We start from the raw sequence: 23,433 nt of genomic DNA, 5'->3' as shown, positions 1-23,433 counted from the left end.
GCCAGGTCAGGGATTTTTACCTGGACCTGAGGGCTGGTTCGAGGTCCACTCAGCCAACGTGATTAGAATTGAGGAGCCATCTGACGGTGAGATAGCGGCCTCGGTCTCGAAAGCCAAGACTAACGACCGAGACGATTCATCGTGCTAACCACACGACACCTCGTAATCTGCAGACCTTCGGACTGAGCAGCGGTCGCTTGGTAGGCCAAGGCCCTTCAAGGGCTGTAGTGCCATGGGGTTTGGTTTGGATGGGTAGTAGAATTATATTCTAACTAGAGTTCATGATTGTGTTTCACATATTTTTTGAACATCAGAATTTAAAAAAAAAAAAAAATACAACAAAACTTTAATAGTTCAACAAGTAGGATGGTTGCCAATAATGTCATAGGAGGCCAGGCTTGTATAAAGTTAAGAAATAGTTGCCAAGAAAAATAAAAGTGTTATACAAACAAGTTTCTCTCAAAAAATACTTGAAAATAGAGATACCACATCCTATTTGGAAAGTAGTATTCTTCTCTGAACAGAAATATCAAGCAAGAAAATTGGACAGGCCAATGGGTAGGAACTGCACTATGTAATCCTACAATTCATTATGTCGTGATTATTCAAAGCATATTTCTGGTTAATAGAGAGTGAGGGTCTATGAAATAAGCTAGCTCTTTTTGGAGGCAAACTTCATGACACAATCAGCTGATTCATAAACAAACTCTTAAATGCCACTTCAATCACTTGGCATTATTCTCAGAATGATTCATGTTAATACTTTTATACACTAATAAAGAGTTCCTCTCAGGCTATGAGTTGGGAAAAAAATCCTTAGTATTCAACTACATAAAACATTATTTGTAAAATTTATGAAATACAATTCCATTTAATTTAGTAAAACACCAAGGTATGTATGAGGTTTTCAGAGTGTTTCTACAGAAAATTATTCTACTTTAGCAGTCTTATGAAACAGAATTGTAGTATTCACTGTATTCACTGCAGTAAAACAAGTTTACTATAGTGGCAATTTTTTTTTTTTACTCTGGTAGTTTTATGAAACACTCTATATATCACTATACTCTATATATTACTCTAGTAAATATCCAAGATTTACAAGTATTTAATAGAGCAGTGTTTTATGAAACAAACCCCTGGCCATTATGCTCTCAATACTAATAAAACAACTTCTACAGTTACAGCAAATAAATTCTGGAAGTTTACCTGCTGGTTTTGAGAAGAAATCTTCTGCTTTCACAAGGCTCATGAGAGGTATAAATGCTGCATGGTCTTTCCTTGCTTTGAAATACTGCACATGGTCATCTCCAGTTCCTTTACTCACTGGATTATCCTGTGTAAGCATGTAGCATGTTTATTAATTGCAATAGCCCAACACCTACAAATTATATTATTCACATATGAGAGTTAATGCTTCTATGTAAAGTCTTCAATTATATGTCATATTATTCCTTAGAGCAGTGATTCCCAACAGGTGTGCTGTGGCCCTTTTGGGTGCCACAAGACTGGCATGGGGTGCTACAAAATATTTGGGAAGATAAACTAAAAACTATGTACAACCTATTTAAATATAACTGAATAAATTACTCTCACATCTGGCAAATAGAAGTACAGTCAATCTCTCACAAAATATACCAAAGTTCAACTGAGCAGCTAGAAGTTTTATAATTCCACTGTGTTGTTTGCTAACGATAAGTTCATTGGACAGAAATGTAAACTCCAGGGGAGTGAATGTGAACAGTCACTATCTGTTGCTTATAACAGTGTGAAACATATGGTACCCATACCGCTTAACCTCAAAAGATGGCAATGAAAATCAGAAGAAGGAAGGAAAAAGATGCATTTGGACAGTTACTTACGATATGGATTTTCATGGAATGAAGACCAGATAAACCCTAGCTCTGTGTATGTAGCTTAAAGCCTTGTTCTAAATAGCTGAAGTGACAGGTCAAACCTAGAACTCCACACTGCTGGAGAGGAAATTATTGTTCCATACGAAAAATGATAGCAGAAACAATACTTGCTGGTGAAACTAGAAATCAAGTAACAAAAGTTCCTTATTCCAACAATATAATCAGCCACAGAATGTATGAGATGCCATGCAATACATAAACAAACAAACAGTCGAATAGGACGTTCAGAAAATAAAATCACATTGCAAATTTGTTTTGAGAATGGTTAAGAGAATTACCATAGCCAACAATGCTCTTGAAGCCTTGCTTTAAATAGCTGAGATGCCATGTAATACATAGACGAACAGTCGAACAAGATGTTCAGAAAATAAGTCCCACCGCAAATTTGTTTGGGTCTGTTACAAAGGCCATTGGAAAAGTGGTACCCGTTTGTGCAATAAAGACACAGGAGTAAATATGAACAAATATACACCTTTTTATTGGAAAGAGCATACTTTACACTACTTCTCCACATAATCTCCAAGCAAATTTAGGCATTTGTCATAATGTGGGACAAGTTTTTGTATTCCAGCGTCATAGTCCTCCACAGCCAGCGTATTGAGGTACATAGTCACGGCTCGTTTAAGTTCTTCATCGCTGTCAAATCTTTTTCCCGCCAGAAAGCTTCGTAAAGAGATGAAAATCCGAAGGGGCCAAGTCCGGGCTATACGGGGGATGGTCGAAGGTTTCCCACTTGAATTGCTGCAAAAGTTGTTGTGTTATCACAGCTGCATGAGGCCTGGCATTGTTATGAAGGAGAATGACGCCTGTAGACAATAGACCTCACCGTCGATTTTGTATTGCCCGCCGTAATTTCTTTAATGTTTCACAATACGCATTAGCATTAATTGTATCTCCACGGGCCATAAAATCAATGAGCAGTACACCTCGGCGATCCCAGAAAACGGTTGCCATGAGTTTCCTGGTGGACAGAAATGTCTTGAATTTTTTTGCTTTGGTTGGTGAATGAGCATGATGCCACTCCATTGACTGTCGTTTACTCTCAGGTGATGCATAACAAACCCATGTTTCATCCCCAGTAATGATGCGAGTCAGGAAAGTGTCTCCTTCATCGGAATAACGTCCCAGAAACAATTGTTCGAGACACATTAAGAAAATTTTCACAGAGTTCATCGATTGTGACGCGCCGATCGTTCCTCACACATTCGTTTACTGCGCACAACAGTTGGTCTGTAATGACAGATGGTCTCCCTGAACGCTCCTCGTCGTGTGTATTCCCCCTCCCCAGGTTGAAGTTGCAACACCAGCGCTGAACAGACAACTTGGTGATGAATATCACAAGGTCGAACGTTTCGTGCATTAAGAAATTTAATCACGGCCCTCACTTAACAACTGGCAGGGTTCTCAATTTGTTTAAACATTTTAAACGATCACACACACGACACAGGCAATGCTAGCGTCACGCACCCTCACACAGAGCAGGCAGACAAGCCACTGACGCGGTCTGACCTTGCCCAGCGGCTACCCGAGTCGTCAATGCTTCATGAGACGCTAATGGGTACTACTTTCCGGATGACCCTCGTATAAGGTGTATTCTTTCTTTAGTTTCCTCTCACCTTTTCCTTTCCATTTGGTCTCACTGATCCCAGCAATGCTATCTTTGTCAACCACAAAATCTAAAATTTCTTCCACTTTCCCTGTTAGTGTCACTACAATGATGGTCACTATCTTGATGTTTGGTTGCTGGTCACCCATTTCTCACATTTCTCCCAGCATCACAAGAACTGCATGTCGCTTGTGGGGGAACGCCCTAGCACTTTACACGTCGCTCGTGGGGAATGCCCTAGCATTTTCCGAGGCTTCAGTACACTTGTCATCCTATAGGCTTTTATTACGATGGGTTTGCCACTCGCAAAGGCATTTTAGAGCTACTGCCAGCCAAAACTTGTAGGCCGCTCCGAACATGGAGAACAGACGCCTTTTGTAGCTGCTCCTCTGGAGTACAGATGCTACAGCTGATATGGGGTTCCAGTGGCATTTCCTCCACTGACGGCCCATTTCCCTTCTATAAGGACTCTTCCACCCTTAGCCGTTGGTCCTTATAGTAGGTCAGGCTATTTACCGCCACCCAACACTCAGTGTGGAGACACTGGCTGAATGGTTTACTCCATTACCATAGCAGATTTAACTGGTCAGGCACTGCATTCCAGTGTGGATCCCTTTTTTGTGCAAGGGTATGGATATGGAAGGCCATAGTCCTGTATTCCACACTTTACTGCAGATTGGAGTAAGGTAATACCCTCTTCACCCATACTTATAATCAATCATCTCACTAGATATATTATCACACCCAACAGCTTTGTGATCCTTCAGATGTTGAACTGCCTGTTCTACTTCACTTTCCAGGACTGGAGGCTCACGATCAATACTGGAGCTCATCTGGTTGATATTATCATCATCATCTTGGTTGTCACCAGAATACAGCTGCATGTAATATTCTTTCCATCTTTCAGTGACTTGTTCTTTTTCACACAGAAGAATGCAATTGCCGCTTTTTACAGCCCAAGTCCGCAGTTTAAATTTGCACGTTATTCTCTTAATTTGATGAAAAGATCACGAGTCTGATTCTGGAACTAGTGACTTTTGATCTAATCGCATATTTGATGGATTTGCTGCGATCTATCTTGTCTACATTTCTTTTGATTTCACAATTTAGTGAACTATATTTCAATCTGTTCTCTTCAGTCAAAATAACTGTAGGTTTTACTTTCTTTCTTCAATCAACTTCACAGTTTCCTTTATTAACCAAGGTCTCCCGTTTGTAGCAGGTGTATTGAAAACTTGATCCATGTATATTAGTTATTAAAAATAATTCTTGCATATACTTTCATAACCAGCATAGCAACGAAGGAAACATTTCATCTACATTAGCTTAACCCAACCATCGTCGGCCTTTTAGGTCTCTCACTGGCACTAGCTCGCTGTCCAATAGGCAATGCACATTTAATTAGAAAACAGTTCATATCTCTGGTCATTTTTATAAAACTAATACTACAGTGATTATCAGCAGGGTTTTTCTCTTAAATTAGTTTCAAGAAAATTCCAACAGTAGTTAAAAATTTGTGTTCAGACTGTACAATCTACACAGTAAGATATTTCTGCTTGTGTTATGAAAGTAACCCATATAAAGTTCAATGTCAGCAATAACACATTTCCTCATGCTCAATTACATATGCAAGCTAGCATCTCACTATGAATTACGAAAGCAGGCAGCTGTAGTCTGATGCAGCGGCTTATTTTGTAAATAGTATATGAGATTACATAAATAAAGATACCAGCCTATAAATAGCACGAGATTATACAAGTAATATGCTCTGAATATTTAGGTCAGATCACTCGTAACTATGGCTTCAACAAATAGGGTTGTGTTGAATGTTTTGCGACATTTAGCACGTGTCAGTGTCACAGAAATTAAGAGTGACTTTGTTGAAAATGTACTACACAATGGCACTGATATAGATTTCAACTTTGGTGACAGTGGTTTAGAAAACAATGTTAGAAAAGCTGTTAGGTCAAGTGGTGAATGAGAAGGAGGTGATGTTCCTGTTCCTGTAAAGTCACAAAAGGAGTCATTTGTGGAGCACAGACAACAATGGCTCACATATTCAAAAAATCTAATCACAAAGGAAAAATTAACTCTGAAGAGTAGGATTCACAAATGGGTAGATGTTGATGATGATGACATTCATAGCTTTTTATCACTAATTATATTGATGGGTACTGTCTTTTTATTACAATTTGCTTAACATCGCACCGACAGATAGGTCTTATGGCGAAGAGGGGATAGGAAAGCGCTAGGAATGAGAAGGAAGCAATCATGGCCTTAATTAAGAAACAACAAAATGAGAAACCACAGAAAACCATCTTCAGAACTGCCAACAGTGGGATTCAAACCCACTATCTCCCGAATACAAGCTGATAGCTACCTGAACCAAACCGCATAGCCACCTGCTTGGTACCATGGGTACTATCGAGAAACCATCAATACAAATGTATTGGTCAACTGAAGAAATGCTTTCTACACCTTTGAGAAATGTACTTCAGAAAATAGGTACTTTTTAATACTTAAATTTATCCATTTTACCAGCGATGACACACCAAATGATGACAAACTGCGTAAGATCCAACCTGTATTTACACACCTCATAAATAAATTTAGAGACAGTTATTGCCCTAGTAAACAGGTCACCATAGACGAGAGTCGTAAGATATGAAAGGGGTGACTGGGGTGGAAGTAGTACATCCAGACGAAAAGGACCAGGTTTGATTTATTTATTTATTTATTTATTTATTTATTTTGCTAGGGGCTTTACGTCGCACCGACACAGATAGGTCTTTTGGCGACGATGGGATAGGAAAGGCCTAGAAGTTGGAAGGAAGCGGCCGTGGCCTTAATTAAGGTACAGCCTGGTGTGAAAATGGGAAACCACGGAAAACCATCTTCAGGGCTGCCGATAGTGGGATTCGAACCTACTATCTCCCGGATGCAAGCTCACAGCTGTGCGCCCCTAACTGCATGGCCAACTCGCCCGGCAGGCCAGGTTTGAAATCACAAGTTTTGATTTATGCATGCGTGGGACTGGATATCTTTACGATAGCAGTTTTACACGGGAAGGAAGGTACAGACAATACCAGAGACCAGGACTTAGGGCAGAACAGTATATTCAGATAATTGGTACAGTTCTCCAAAACTGTTTATAACTCTCTATAATAAAGGAACTAATGCAATTGGAACTGTCTGAACAAACAAGGTTGGGCTACCGAAAATTGGTAACACCAAAAAAACTACAGAGGGGAAAAATGGAAGACTAGCAACTACCCCCCTCTCACATAGGCCTACATGTTACGGAGTGATATAAGATAAGTGTTTGTTTTATCTAATTGTCATTCTAGGATGGGAATAGTGTATAGGCCTATACGGAAGACAGATGAAATCATGAAATCACATTTTCAGACCCTAGTGGATGATTACGATCAGAATATGAAGGGCAAGAATTTAGTCAATTGAGCATGACATGCATATCCATTTATGATGGAAACTGTGAAGTGCTATAAGACAATGTTCCTTCACATATCATTTGGAGAAACCTAAACGTGAGAGAATGACACTTCTCGAATTCTGCCTCACGGTAGCAAACAGCCTGACAGAATGGCATCGTGTGCCAGGTCTCATCCACACAGAGCAAAAAATGAAAAAATCAATGAAGCAATGAATCAATGAAGGCTAAAAGAGAGATTTCATCTCCAGGATTCCATCCAAACAAAAAAATATGCTAGCCAGCAATGTCAGTTGTGTCAGGATAAAGGTGTTAGGAAAGACTTAAGAACAAGTGTGCTGTCTGCAGAAATGTACCCTTGTGTTTCAATCCCCCCTCCCGAAGGTATCACCACCTTGACGAAGGCAAAATATATTTTTCCGGGTGTTTATTGGAGGCTTGCGTGGTCAAATGATCCTTGGAGCTATGCCGGCGGGAGCATCTGCTCCTGGTAGGGCCACCCAAGCCGGACAGGTCTAAGGTGATGATCCAGACTAAGAGTGATACCCTGGTCCTCCAGGTTGGGGGTTGAGCGTAGGGTTAACTCCCCTACCTCGTACAAAAAACAACTGTTACGGATACCTTAAGAATGAGTAAAGCAGGACCGGAAAACTTGGTGATGAACTGGCGAGAAAAACGGCTGAAGAGAAGGAAAAAGGATATTATATTAGCAATGTGGAATGTTAAGACATTGAAGAGACCTGGCAAGTTGAAAGAATTAAGGAATGAAATGGATAAGTATGGAGTGAAAATAGCAGCTCTACAGGAACTAAGATGGAAAGGGCAAGGGATGATGAAGTCTGGACAACATATCTTTATGTACAGTGGAGAAGAAGCAGGCAGTAATGGCACAGGATTCCTCATACATAAATCGGTAAAGCAAAGCGTGATCAACTTTACTCCAATCAACGATAGGATGTGCCCTGTGAGAATCAGGGCAAAATTCTTCAACGTAACTGTGTTTTGTGTGTACGCTCCTACTCAGGAGGCAGAAGATGAGAAGAAAGATGCATTTTATACTAAATTGGAGGAAGAAACTAATTAAGTTCAAAGACACGATGTGAAAATTATCCTTGGAGATTTAAAAGCAAAAATTGGAACAGAAGAGGTGTACAAACACTTAGCAGGGAAAGAAGTCTGCATGAAGTAAGTAATGATAACGAATTGAGATTGATTGACTTTGTGAGTGGAAAGCAGATGATAATTAAAAGTACTTGGCATCCTAGGAAAAACATTCACAAGGAGACCTGGATTTCACCAGATGGTGTGACAAGAAATCAGATAGACCCTGTTATCATAGACAGGTGACATGCATCAGATATTATGGATGTTAGAAGCTGCAGAGGTGCTGATGCAGATACAGACCACTATCTTGTTAGAGTCAAGTACAGACAAAAAATAGATTTGGCAAGAACGGAAAAAGTAAGAAGAAAGGCAAAGCACAATATTGAAGGTCTAAAAAATGAGGAATTACAAGAGAAATACAAAAAGAAAATGGCTGAAAGTTTGGAAATAAAAAGGGAATTATGGGAAAAAGGAGAAGTGGAGGATAAATGGGAGATACTGAAAACAACTATCAGTGAAGTTGCAGATAGTACCCTGGGAAAGAAGAAATTGGTAAAGAGAGCAGAATGGTTTGATGAGGAATGTTCAACATTAATCCAAGAGAGGAATGATGCTAGGAACAGAATGCTTCAAAGGAGAACAAGACAAACAATAGAAGAGTATAGAGAGAAACGAAGAAGAGCAGATAAGGTATGTAGATATAAGAAAAGAGCTTTTGAAAGAAAGAGAATCGAAGAACTGGATGAAATGAAGGATAGAAACGAGGTATGAAAGTTCTATGAAAGAACAAAAGACCTTAAGAGGATTTCAACCAAGAGCTGTTTTCTTCAAGGATAAAGATGGAAACCTTCTGGGTGATAAAAGCAAACTGCTTGGAAGATGGCAGGAGTATTTTTACGAGTTACTCAATGGAAATAATAAAGATGATACAGAGGAAGAAAATTAATGTTGATGGGGAGGAAAGAGAATTGGAAGAGGAATCAGTAAAACAGCCAGACTTAGAAGAGGTCAAAGCTGCAATTAATGCATTAAAGAATAATAGAGCCCAAGGTGAAGATGGAGTTAGAGCTGTTGAGATATGGGGGAGAGGGAATAGAAAAGGCTGTTTATGAATTGATTAAGGAGGTTTGGACAAAGGAGGAAATACCCAAGGATTGGACATTGGGTATAATTTACCCAATACATAAAAAGGGAGATAAGGCAGTATGTGGAAATTATTGAGGGCTCACCTTGCTGGATGGAACGTACAAGGTTTTTGGTAAGGTACTAGCCTTAAGATTGGAATTATGGATGGAAAGTATTAGGGGATTACCAAGCAGGCTTTAGAAAACATCGCTCTACTCTGGATCAGATATTTATATTATGACAAGTGCTAGAGAAGTTTTATGAATATGACAAACAGCTACATCAGCTGTATGTTGATTTTAAACAGGCATATGACAGTCTAGATAGGGGTAAAATTTACAAGATTATGAAGGAATTTGGAATCCCGAGGAAATTGATTAGATTAACAGAAATGACCTTGAAAACAACAGTATGCAAGGAGAGAGTGGAGCAAGATCTGTCAGAGGAGTTTTTAGTGGAGAGAGGACTAAGACAGGGAGATGTACTTTCCACACTGCTTTTTAACCTAGCATTGGAAAAAGTAATCCGTCAATTGCCCATCAACCCAGGGGGAACCATTTTGAACAGATTAGTACAAGTGATAGCATATGCTCATGATGTAGCAATAATTGCAAGAAATGAAAGAGCTCTTGAAGAGAGCTACTCAGTATTAGAAGAGAAAGTACGGGACCTAGGACTAGAAGTGAATATAAACAAAACAAAATATATGAAGATGGGAGATACAGAGGGAGTAAGAGGAAGGACCACAGTAAGATTAAATGGGAAGGAGTATCAGAGAGTCACATTTTTCAAATATCTAGGCTCTATAATAACAGAGGACAATAAAACCTCCGTGGAAATACAGGAGAGGATAATAAGTGGAAACCGATGCTTTTACGGCTTGCAAAATATGTTTAAATCCAGGAATGTCAGCAGGTAAACAAAAATTAAAATATACACAACAGTACTAAGACCAATAGTTATGTATGGATCAGAACGCTGGGTGATGACCTCCAGAGAAGAACAGTGGCTGTTACGGTGGGAAAGGAAGATATTCGGTGCAGTAAGAGATCAGGATGGGAGGAGAATGAGGACAAATGTAGAGCTGCAAGGACTGTTTGGCCAGCCAGACATTGTTACTAAAATTAAGCAGGGAAGAATTAAGTGGGCCGGTCATGTTCAGAGAATGGCAGAAACCTGCACTTTTAAAAAGGTGTTTATACGAAAACTTGATGGAAGGAGGAGGAGAGGAAGACCCAGGAAAAGATGGATTGATGATGTTGAGGATGACCTTAAAAAGTTAGGAGTTAAACGTTGGAGAAGAAAAGCTGAGGACCGAGATGAATGGAGGCAGGTGATAAAGGAGGCCAAAGACCTATAAGGACTGTAGCGCCGACCAGTAAGTAAGTAAATAAGTAAGTAAGTAAGTAAGTAAGTTAGTTTCAATCCCCAATTTGAGGCATACCATACCAAATTCAACATGTAAAGGTAAGAAACAAATACATTTTATTAGCATTTCAAGGCACATTTGATCAAAATAATTTGTGATAAATCTATGTCAGGTTAGCACTTCACTACGAATTATGAAAGCAGACAGCTGCAGCCTGGTTTTGCTGGACAGTTCTAAGACTGACTTTGAATTGTTTTTGCTAGCTGCTTTACGTCGCACCGACACAGATAGGTCTTATGGCGACGATGGGACAGGAAAGGGCTAGGAGTGGGAAGGAAGCGGCCGTGGCCTTAATTAAGGTACAGCCCCAGCATTTGCCTGGTGTGAAAATGGGAAACCACAGAAAACCATTTTCAGGGCTGCCGACAGTGGGGTTCGAACCTACTATCTCCCGAATACTGGCCGCACTTAAGCGACTGCAGCTATTGAGCTCGGTTCAATTGTTTTTAGTGTATTGAAGCTTGTCTGCAATTAGCACTATTACATAAAATACTGCAATGTCTTTGAAATTATGTAATAATACATCTACAATTTGGTGTACTGTTTCTTTATCTGGGATTCAATAAAATGATACGTCAGTATACAGTCTCCTTTACAATGAGAAATACCAGGCTGAGTAGCTCAGATGGTAGAGCTCTGGCCTTCTGAGCCCAACTTGGCAGGTTCGATCCTGGCTCTGTCCAGTGGTATCTGAAGGTGCTCAAATTTGTCAGCCTCGTGTCCACAGATTTACTGGCACATAAAAGAACTCCCGTGGGATGAATTTCCAGCACCTTGGCCTCTCCAAAAATTGAAAAAGTAGTTAGTGGGACGTAAAAGCAATATTATTATTACAATGACGAATATAAAAATTATGTAATTATATTGTTTAATACACGGTACTCAAGCATTTCCTTATCGTTTTTACTGTATATTACAATTAGATTTCATCTTTAAACAATTGAAGGGACTGAATTTCTAACAAAGGTACCTTAAGATTCTAATCTCATAGGCAAGAGTGCTGTGAACATAAAAAGATTGGGAATCCCTGCTTTAACTCGCTTTCATTCACTTAAAATTAAAAACAAAACACATGGTGAATGATGATACCTGCATGTAAATTTTGCCATTCCGTTTTACTCAAGCAGATATCAGAATAAAATGCTAGTGGGCGATCTACGGCAGAATTTTAATTTATTTTGCTGGGTAAACATCAAATGTGTCACCAGACATCTTTTCCATGGAGCGTTGATGGATTTTTCTCTGTCTTTCAAAAATCTGACTATCTCTGCTGGATTTGAACCCACAATCCTGGCATCCAGAGACCAACATTCTACCACAGATCCGCAAGATGAATTTGTAAGTGTACAAGAAGTACTCAAATATCTTTTGTTTATGAAATTAATGGAAATAAATCTAAGAAAAATAACCCACAAATTGTACATGCTATAAATTTAGACTATGAGACTGTTTGCAAATATTGAATATATTATAACTACAAACCAGCATTTGTGATACTTCTGCATGTTTATCATGACTTACCGATATTATGATAGCCCAATAAACCATACTTTCATATCATATTATGTAATCAATAACAAACTACTGTATCTGTGAATATCAGGCAAAGAAACTTACACATTCAACTCCAACCATTATATCACTTCTATTATCGCCATGGTATCCGATCCATCGCACTACTCCCTGCTCAGGTTCAGAATCAACAAACCACACAACTCTGTCACCTACTTTAAGAGGAGAGTTACTTTCTTCACCACTGTTACTGTTTGGTTCCAGATCTGTAATCCAAAACATAATTACTTCAACACATTAAATTCTGCAAATAGTTGCCGAGAAAAGAATTATTCCCTTCTTGTGCAAATGTTAAATTGGCACCAACAGAGATTATGCATGAAATTTTTAAAAAATTTAAAAAGATTTATTTTGTATATTTATATCCTGATTACATAATTGGTATACGATAGGCAACTTGTTTTATTGCAATAATTTCATTAGATTTCTTTTACATTTTCGGTGCAAAATAACTTTCAAATTTGTCTCCAGATCTGTTGTGAATAAGAAGTATGATTTTACTCAGTAGATGGGGCATCAGCTGTATATTTTTGAAACTACAAATTCATTTGTTTTGATTAAGTTTTGAAGGAGTTTGTATTTAGTTACAATGTTCTGATTAGTAAAATGGGTTGAAATAATTTAAAATGTACAAAAAAATGTAAGTTTCTTGGTAACCAGTTCACAAAACATATTTTTCCACACTAGTAATGTGAGTGAACCTAACCTAATCTGAAAGAAAAATGTGATTAGTCCAGTTTAAACAATGTTGATAGTGTGGGATAAGGTCTATTTCTCGACATTTTGAACTCCGTATGTGTTATTGCTTGGGTGTAAAAAATGTTTATTAAGCATTTGGCTTTTAGTGCCATAACTGTCCGTGGGCATTTTCCGCTCGCTTTCTATTTGACACCCATGGGTGACTTGCTTGTCGAAGTATGAGACGTGATGATGAGGGAGAGGGTGAAACCTGGCATCGGCACATAGCCTATTCCTGTTGAATAACACCAAGGGGTCTGCTGAAGGCTTAACATCCCCATCTGATGGATTAATCACCATCAAAAGCATCATATTACCTCACTGCATGTGAACACTGTGGAGAGGTTTGGAACTGAACCCAGGCTTTTGGCAAGCAATCTAGAGATTAGAAATTGTACACCACCACCTCTCCTACCCTGCAGGCCAACATTCTGATGAGGAAAATTTCTTCCACCAACGAGACTCAAATCAGCTAACCATGGTGTCACACCATGCAGGCCACCAGGCAGGTTTTATGTATACTATGTAACCAGGAGAAAGAAAATAATGCAGCTGGTTATGGCTATATTCTTTTTAAATCTATCAATATTACATAAGTTGTAAATTTTATAGGTTCAGGTCAGTGTTCATGTAAATAATACATTACAAATGTTGAATTAATTGCAATATTTCATTCCTCAGAAAAAGTACATTTAAAAAAAAAATAATGTATAAAATAACTGGCAAAATTGCTTCTCATGGTCATAGATGAGCACTAGCTACTTCAAGGTGCATGTGTTAAGCATATCAAATTTCACACAAATTGCTTGTTTAAGTCCAAAGATGTCCTCTTTTGGCGCAGTGTGAGGAAACAAATGTACGTATGATATATTGATTATTTTAGATTGCTGAAAAAATATATAAAACAGTGGAAGACGGCTATGCAATCAATCAGAATGTGACAATACTTTGGATGCCTGATGTTTTATTGGTTATTATATTATACATAAGTATTATGCTAATGTGTTAATTAATAATGGTTTCAATAAAGTATTCAAGTTATTTTGTATCTATGAACTCAGAATTATGGTGATGAGGATAGGATCCTTGAATGTTAACTAAAGTCCCAGGTGATAAAGTGGACAAAAAAAAAAAAGTGACAACTATGAGTTCCATGTTACGACAGTTATGAAAGTTTTAGACACTAAAATTATTATTCTTTATTATTTTTCTCCAGATCACAGTAACCAAATACCCTCGATCCATTGAATGAGAAAAATAACAATGTTCATCCTAAGCCACCAAACTCCACACACATAAATTGACGAAACAAACTACTAATAAAATAAAATAATAATACCCTTAAAAAAAATACGTGTTAATCCCAAACGTACTTCTTGGGCACACCATGAAGCTCGTCGGATACTCCAGAACCGTGACCCTTAAGGATAGGGACACCACGGCAGTCATCCTCAGTACCTTCATGCCACGTCCATCGTCACCCTTAAATTTTTCTATTCCCACTCCCGTACATGCTATTAAAATAAAATATAGTTATAAGATATCCTACTGCTACTGTCCAGCCGTGTCATCACCCCTGGTGAGAAGAAGGCCGCCCTCCCAATGATGACACGACCAGCCCTATCCGTGAGGTCCTAAGGAAGGCCCCAAGAATCCAACCAGATGACAATGCTTTTTCCTCTCACCATTCCTTTTTGCGGCCATCCACGTGCAACTGGAGCCGCTCTCCATCCTTATCTCGTCTGATTCTCCCTTCTTTAATTGGGGGGGGGGCTCCGTCCCCACCCTGTCCTCTTATGGGTATTGCCTTACCATCTCCTACTATGCTGTATTGTGAGAAGAAAAAGCCCCGTCACTGCCTCAAGTTTCTAGCATACACCTCTCGTGTCCATTATTCACTCAGCACTTTCGTCACATTCATCCTTGCCGTCGCGACACATTCCTTCACCGCTATTATACTTCTACTTGACCCACTCCAGACTGCTGAGTCCACACTCCCTTACATCACCAGTCTGGACTTAGTTTACATTCACCTGCTCATGTTGCAACTTTATCCTTGTACTCTGTTTCTGCACTTCATACTTAACTCTACCTAATTTAATTTAAAGACCCAGCCACACTCCGCATTAAATTTGTCATCTCGTTTCCATGAAAATATACTATCAATACTTCCATAACTTGACAACTTCTCCCTACTTCTCAAAAACTTAATCATATAATACCTCCATAAATAATACTACAACAATAAATAATACTGCATCATCATTTACACCTTAACTCCTTACTCACAATTTACTCATAATTCAATACCAACACAACTACCCTCACTAAACCAACTTCCTACTACTAGACAACAATTAATACACCACCACTTCTCGATACTCCTCCAACACCTTACTTCAACATCAAGCCAACTTCACTTATCATTTCCTCGCTCCATCACACATATTCCTCAATATATAATACACACACCACCACTTCTCTAAACTTCTCCATCACCACATTTCAATATACCAAACAGCCATCCCTTCATCTTCCACCCTTACTCACAAGTTACTCATAATACAATACCAACACAACTACCTTCACTTTACCATCTTCTCAATGCCCACATCACATTCCCGCTCACTTGCTCCATCGGTTCAGTACTAACACATCTTCATTTTACCAGCTTTCCACTACAAGAATAAATGCACCAATCTCTAAATAATTTACAGCAATAAATACACCACCACTTCTCTATACTTCTCCGACCCCACATTTCAACATCAAGCCAACTTTACTTACCACTTCCTCGCTCCATCAATCCAATACCACACAGATTCATCAATATATAATACTACAACAAAAGCTACAACACCACTTCTCTGCTTGATCTATTTCAATACCCAGCCCTAGCCCCCTATGTACTACTTCTCTAAAAATACAATATAGTTAAAAGATATACCTCTACCATCATTTCTCCAACTCCCCATTATAGCAATGAATACACCACACATCCCTCCATCTCCACAATTCTGCCACAAATAGATTTACATATTACAGCAATACATACACCATCACTTCACCCTACTTTTCTCACACCTCATTTCATCTTACCACACATCTACCATCACCTCTCAGCCAATGCTTTAACTTCACTCTTTAATCATTTATTACAACAATAAATACACCACCACTTTTCTATACTTCTCCAGCACCACATTTCAACATATCCCAAACCTAAATATACCAAATGACACCACTTCTCCACACTACATTCCGACATAAATAATCCATCTAGATACTAAGCCATCCTCTTTTAAAAATACCAAACACTCATATACCATCTCCTCACCAACACCATATTTCAACCTCCACTATCATAACTCTGCTCCTTCTCAACACTCACTTATTTTAGCATTAAATAAACATCATACCAAACACTAAAGCTATTACCAACTACCATTCAATACATCTAAATACCAAGCCATCTTCACCTTAAAATACCAAACACTCATATACCATCTCTTCATCAACACCACATTTCAACCTCCACCATCCAAAACTCTGCTCCCTCTCAACACTCACTTATTTAGCATTAAATAAACATCATACCAAACACAAAAGCTATTACAACTACCATTCAATACCAACACATCGCTTCATATACCACCTATCAATCTCATACCACACACAAATACTATTGCATCCACATATTTACCAAATAACACCTCTACTCAACACTACATTCTTACATCTAACAATCTTTATCTTCACTACTCACTACACTATTGTTTTTTTTACTTCTAGTGACTACACCCCTCTCATTTCTACCTGTACCCCATATGTCTGTCAGTTTTCCATACCTTCCTGCTTCTCTACCACCTCTCTTAGCCGCCAATTCATCACTGTCTTCACTCTGTTGTGTACCTTTGCCTCCAACTTCAGCTCTCATCATCTCCATAAATCTTCTGCCTTTGCCTCTTTCCCAACTCAGATTGAGACACCTCCCTGTTGCCTCTGACGTCACCTTTTTACCCTGCCCTGCCCTTACTTCACTGCTTTCACTCCCCTGCCTTTCTTCTTCACTTCTTATGGTCACCTTTTCACTTGTCATCTCTTCCTGAACTTCTTCACTGCTTATGATCACATTTTCACTTGGCATCTCTCTCTGACCCTTTTCACACAGTACATTATTACTGTTATCTCGCCTCACTTCCCCACCTTTCGTTGCACTACTCACTTTTTCTTCGTCTTTTTTTTTTTTTTTTTGCTAGGGGCTTTACGTCGCACCGACACAGATAGGTCTTATGGCGACGATGGGATAGGATAGGCCTAGGAGTTGGAAGGAAGCGGCCGTGGCCTTAATTAAGGTACAGCCCCAGCATTTGCCTAGTGTGAAAATGGGAAACCACGGAAAACCATTTTCAGGGCTGCCGATAGTGGGATTCGAACCTACTATCTCCCGGATGCAAGCTCACAGCCGCGCGTCTTTTTTTATCTTCATTTCTAAGTCGATCAGTCTATTCACAGACCAGTTTCTCTTCCAATTTCTGCCTGATACTACTAGTTCTTGTCCTTTGATGGTTGCTCTCAGCCCTTGATTTATCACACGTATCTTGTGTTTTCTGAGTATTTTCTCATTCCTAATCGCCTCCCGTCCCACGTCTCTCCTGATCCATATTTTCTCTCTCTGCACATTATTCGCATTGCCTATCACAGCATCAGCCAACGTAGAAAACAGTTCTACTTTGATAGGCCTGTTGCCCCTAGTTCTTCCCACTCTCTGTACATTGTCTATGTCCACTTCGCTAAAATTAAGTTTCAATTTCCCCTGTATTAAGTCCACTACTTTATAAGTAGTAAGTACTTTGTCTTCTCTCAACTCCTTAGGCACCCCATATTTAAATAGGCACTTCTTCCTGCGATTTAACGTATTGGCATTCACTTCTGCTTTCAATTTCAACGTCTCCTCTTCCAATCGTCCTATTCTTTCTCTTAATATTGCCACTTCTTCATCGTTCTTTCTCACTTGTGATGCTATATCGTCTGTCCTTTCTCGTAACCATACCTTCATTTTACCAAACTCTCTGGTTTGTTCTTGGATCATATTCTTAATTTGCTCAAAGGGCCACACTTCTTCCACCGCCTCTTTTACCAGTCTTTTGAATTCTTCCATGTCTTCCCTTCCCTCATTTCCACTAGTTGTCGGGCCTGGGTTCGGCTCGACCCCTCCAATCAATAGCAATATTATAACCACCGCCGCTGTTAGCACTAATTCTCCTTTAATCACCAAATCCACTTTACACCCACCTGATTTTACTTGTTTTCTTCATTCTCCTCTGCCACCCTCCTATAGCCGCCCTGTATTGATCCACTCCAATCATTGTCGTCAAACTCCTCACAACCTTCCTGCATTCAGCACTCACTCCTTACTCCCACTCCCGGGCCCCTCCTCTCAATGCGTCCGCTCTCCTTCGTGGCTTAAGCCAAACTGACTAAAATTATTAGAAAACTTTTAAAGCTTGGATGGAAAATTTCTTTGCTATGAATGAAGTAATGAGTGATATATGTATAAAAACACAAATTCTCCATTCTCTCGATGAGAAGGCTTATAAGTTGATGGCTAAACTTACAGTCTCAGATATGCCCGACACAAAAACATACGCTGAGCTAGTAGTTTTGTTTGAAAAACCTTTTATACCTACAGAATTTTTTTCCCCACAAGATTTAAATTTTATAATGCAATAAAAGAACCTAAAGGGTTAGGTTGTCGATAGGTAACCGCAAGTTTGGCAAAAATAATTTAGAATGATCGAAGATAGGTTTGTTATGGATTTAAGCAAAATTTAAGCAAAGGTCCTATACGTCATAAGCTTTTTGAGGAGGATGCTGAGAAGGCTACCATCGAGATTTTAGTTACCTTGGGTCCGAGATTGTAACTAGCAACTTGGAAGCATGGAGAAGTGCTAATGGGATCCCAGATGAGTCTAGGTATTAACGGTGTACTAGGTTCCTTGATTTTGTCTTTCTTATTTGACTTCCACTGGTGAATTCTTCTTCTCTTCCATCTTCCATGGCATTGGGTTTGCAAAGTCTAGAGAGTCCTTCCTTTTCCTGTCTTGCACGGCCCTTTAACTAGCAGAAACTTTCATTCTTTGAAGCGCTGGATTTCTTCATAATTCTCCTATTATTAGTGTTACAAAGGGTTGAAAATTACACTGCCATACCCCTTACATCAATTAACTGCTACAAAACAAGAATATCACTCAAATACACTCAACTTATACATTCTTTCAATTTCTGAGAGTAGCCAAACACAGCTTTTATACCAGGGCTCAGGCCTACATCTTATGCTTGGAAAATACAGTCTCAGCTATGCCTGGCATTGTTTCCAATAACTGCACTTGTACCAAGTTTTTCCTGTTCAACCACCAATGGATAACTTTTTTTTTTCTTTTCACACCCCATACATATTGACCTTGCAATCCCTCAGCAGGGGATGTCATGACATTTTGTCCAGGTTGCTTTCAGTTTCATCCCAGATTAAAACTCCACCCCACCCGTTTCTGTCCTGAATTAATGTTGAACCCAGACGTTTGAAACTTGAGACAAATTACAAGGTGAAACACTCGCTTTGCTACACATGGAGAAAAATTAAGAAAGCATTCACTCTCATTTTCTTTCTCTGATACCCTTGGTCTTTATACTTTACAGTAAGACGCATGGTGGTCAAGCAATGAGAGATGTTTTTGATACTTTGAAGGAGAATTCTACTGATGCCCCAATGCCCACTTAGACCGTATTGAATTCAACTTCCAGCATGGGCAGTTGAGGAGAAGGGGTTACCGAAGATAAACTTAACTTCAGAACTGCTACAAGCCTCCTATGGCTGGACTCCTAGGTGGGTCTTCGAAGAAGAGAAGGAAAATTACTTCCTTAGACATCGGGAGGGAGAAAAACTGTATAAGCAACACCACAATTACAAGGACATGGAGAAATTATGCAATACTTCATACTCTGGGAAATGATTATTCTTCCCGCCCTTTCCCCCGGGTTAATTCGGGCCAGCACTCGATGAGGATTTGCCCCCAGTTTTACAGCCGGATGACCTTCCTGATGCCAACGTTATGTCTAAGGATGTATTTACTCTTTTGTGTTTCTGTGGTGGTTGGTAATGTGGTGTGTATGTAGATGAAGAGAAGTGTATTAAGACAAACATAAACATCCAGACCCCGAACCAGAGGAGATACATACACAGCTAATATCCTTGGCCCAGCCAGGAATAGAACCAACAGCCATTATACTGATTATTCAGCCAAAGAGCCAGATGGAAATTGCTCCAATTACCAGCCAACAAATTTTTATGCTGTTTTGCCATATAGGGTCTGACAACGTGGTTAGTTGTTTCAAGTTCATTGGTGGAAAAAAAATTTCACCATAAAAATGTTGGCCAACAGGATAGGAGAGATGGCGATATACAATTTCTAATCACCAGATATGCCAAAAGTTTGGATTCTATTCCAAGCCTCTCTGCAGTGTTCATATGGAATGAGAGCGTATTCTACAGGAGCAGGCTACATGCTGACACAGGGTTTCACCTTCTCCCTACCTCATTACCATCATCCCACATCCAGACATGCAGATCACCCGTAGGAGTCAAATAGAAAGAACTGTACCAGGGACTCCCGGCACTAAAATTCAAATTATAAATATAATAATACACGAGTACAGCTCACTGTGACAGCTGTTTATTGTAATAAAGTATCAGACAAAACATTTCTGAGGCAAAAAGTTGGAGGCAAATGTGACAGAGATGAACAGGATAGGACGAAATATTGTTTTACAATCAAGCATGGAATCATGTCCCCACTTTTCACAGACCATCCTTTTCTTTACCTAATATTCTCATTCTTAAGGGAACTAAACTTTTCTTCCAAACCCTATCAATCGATTACCTTGTTCTTGATACTTTTTTAAACTGGGCTCTTAGTTGCGGTTAGAAACCACTAAAGGAAAGGTTCGATAAAATTTTTAACCGATACAGAAGAAAACTATTTTATAAATATAATACAGAAGAATGATAAAATGTTCTTACCAATTAATTTTTCAGTTCTTTCAACTTTCTGGATTTGACTCCTTGGCATGCTTTCCTTTTCCTTTAAGTGGAGCACAAGAGTTGTTGTGAAATTTGTGGAATCCAAATTTCCTTCATTGTAATGCTGTGTTCTTTTTTCATTGGACGGCATTGATGCACAAAGCTGATCAGACTTATATTGGGAACTACTACTGATCACTTCAGAGTACTTAATAGGTCTCGAGTATGTATTAACGCAGGCCTGTAGTTTTTCTCTGCGATACGGGTACACTCTGCTCAATGATACAAATATACCAGTATTTGGCTTGCAAGCAAAATACCTCTTCCCAAATATGGTGCCATCACAATCCGCTAGTGAACTTTTGGCCTATAATCCAGAAAATGCATCAATATCACACATTTCATTATTATTATTATTATTATTACAACAATTGAAACAATTTTTAGAAATACAACAGAATTGAGAGTACCAGTAAACATTACAATCATAATATAAAGAGAAAGGTGATACGATAACAGTCACAATCATTAAAGAAAGCCAAACTACAGTACAAACTTGCACATCTAACAAACAGTAAGATAACTAAAAGAAGACCCCTCCCCCCAAAAGGAATATAATAGGGTGAGGTATCACAGTAATCAAAATAGTTAAAATGACCAAGTCACGGCTTTAGTCTGATATCCGTAAGAAAGAACATGACAGATAGGGCAGGAGTAAATAGAACTGTTGTTCACTTGGTTATTATAGGCTATAATGTTACAGAGTTGCCAGTGAGTGCTTCCAGTATCATATGGTCACTTTGCAGTAAATTATAAAAATAATTGATTATTGTCTGCACTCTTTAGAAGGAAATTCCATCAGTTCTTCATTGTGAGTGGTTTATTCTATTCTTGTTCTTGTAAAACTTGTTACAGATTATATCTGTGGAAGTCTATTGTCAGTGTTATGATGACTGCTCGTAAGGGGCAGCCTAGACACACCCTCCTCGAAAGAGATCTTCTGACTATGGTGTGCAGTTAAAAAACACATTTTAAAGAATAAATGGTTCACACTGCTTATTATCCATTACTACAGTGTTCTGACATTCACGCTTTCCCCAAAGGGGGACACGGCAATGCTTCAAAATTTTACCTCCTCAATGAGAAATATAGTTTTTTTTATTAAATGGTTAGTTCAATATAGAGAGAGCTTTATCCTTTACAGATCATATTAACTCTGAAGGATTATGAACACCAGAAGAAATTGTATGGTACTGAGTGGTGATAGAAAGTAAACTGTGTTTGGGATTGTCTTGAGCTGTACAAACAATGAATCATCATTCTACAGGGTGGCGCACAAATAGTTGACACATTTAATTTTAGAATAACAACTTTATTTTTCACAGAACACTAATGCAATTTTAGACACAGGCAGCTTGGAACCTGGAAATACATTTCACAATATCACATATTCAATGTGACCTCCACTTCAGCGGATAACCTCTTCGAGACCAGTACGCATGTTTCTGGCGACTTTGCGGCGCATGTCTTTATGAATTTCACTGGAGACCTGCACAAACCGAGCACGCATTTCCATGCTGCTTTGAGGTCTTGAAGAGAAAAGTTTTTTTTTCAAATAGCTCCATAAAAAGAATTCACAGGCTTCATCAGAGTACCAAGTGTTAAACAGTATTTCATCTTTATCTTGAGTTCATAACGTGTACTGCTAACTCTTCTGCCTGTGAAGAGCTGTCAGCTTGTGTAGCACAGACATTTCGTACGGGTACAATTGAAGGTACCCAGATAACATTCTTTGAACTGAATGGGGTGATATTTCACTCTCTCTTGCAGCCCCTCCGTGTTGACTTGTTTGGGCTGCGCTGCATGGCGACCCTCAGGAGACTGAATTGCTGGTGCACGTTGTCGCTTTTCTTCCTTCACACTGCCTTGTCCTTCAAAAGTGTCTATAAGCGAAGGGTGGTGTTCCTTGTTGCTGCCCACCTAGTCTGAAATACAGCACGAAATTTTTTCGTGTGGCCGTAACACATTTTGATTCGCAATAAAAGATAACTGTTTTGGCGCGCTGCAGAACGGAGAGTTGGACGTGGTCGGCCATGGAAGAAAGCTCACTGTAATGCAGGAATTTGGAGACAAAGCAGCAGAGTCACCTCTACAGATATTTCCATGAAACGGGGAAGGCGTGCGCGAAATTTTAACAACATAGTACATAAGTTGCATTTTATATTTGCTTTTCAAATGTGTCAACTATTCGTGCGCCACCCTGTAGAAATAGGATCAGATATTCAGCGAGTGCTTCTTATATCCAAATTGTGGTCGAATGCCATCCATTATTTATCCACTGTGTATTTACTGAATATGCTATAGGCCTACCTATAAGTTCAAAAATAGATTATGACAATCGTCTGTTACGTGGAG

The 23,433-nt window shown here is 39.1% G+C and overlaps 1 protein-coding gene across 1 annotated transcript in view; it reads right to left on the bottom strand.

Annotated features, from left to right (window-relative positions):
• The window catches only part of CYLD (ubiquitin carboxyl-terminal hydrolase CYLD), a 188,344-nt gene that overhangs the window by 155,778 nt on the left and 9,133 nt on the right, over positions 1–23,433 (bottom strand). Inside the window, exons 2-4 of the mRNA XM_067135632.2 lie at positions 21,019–21,385; positions 12,246–12,406; positions 1,207–1,333 (exon numbers count right to left, since the gene is read on the bottom strand). Coding sequence (XP_066991733.2) covers positions 1,207–1,333; positions 12,246–12,406; positions 21,019–21,385 — 655 coding nt within the window. The remainder of the gene's footprint in view (positions 1–1,206; positions 1,334–12,245; positions 12,407–21,018; positions 21,386–23,433) is intronic.

This window comes from Anabrus simplex, chromosome 1 (genome assembly GCF_040414725.1).
Source record: "Anabrus simplex isolate iqAnaSimp1 chromosome 1, ASM4041472v1, whole genome shotgun sequence".
NCBI classification, from domain to species: Eukaryota; Metazoa; Arthropoda; class Insecta; order Orthoptera; family Tettigoniidae; genus Anabrus; species Anabrus simplex.
This window is presented reverse-complemented; position numbering and strand designations above follow the sequence as displayed.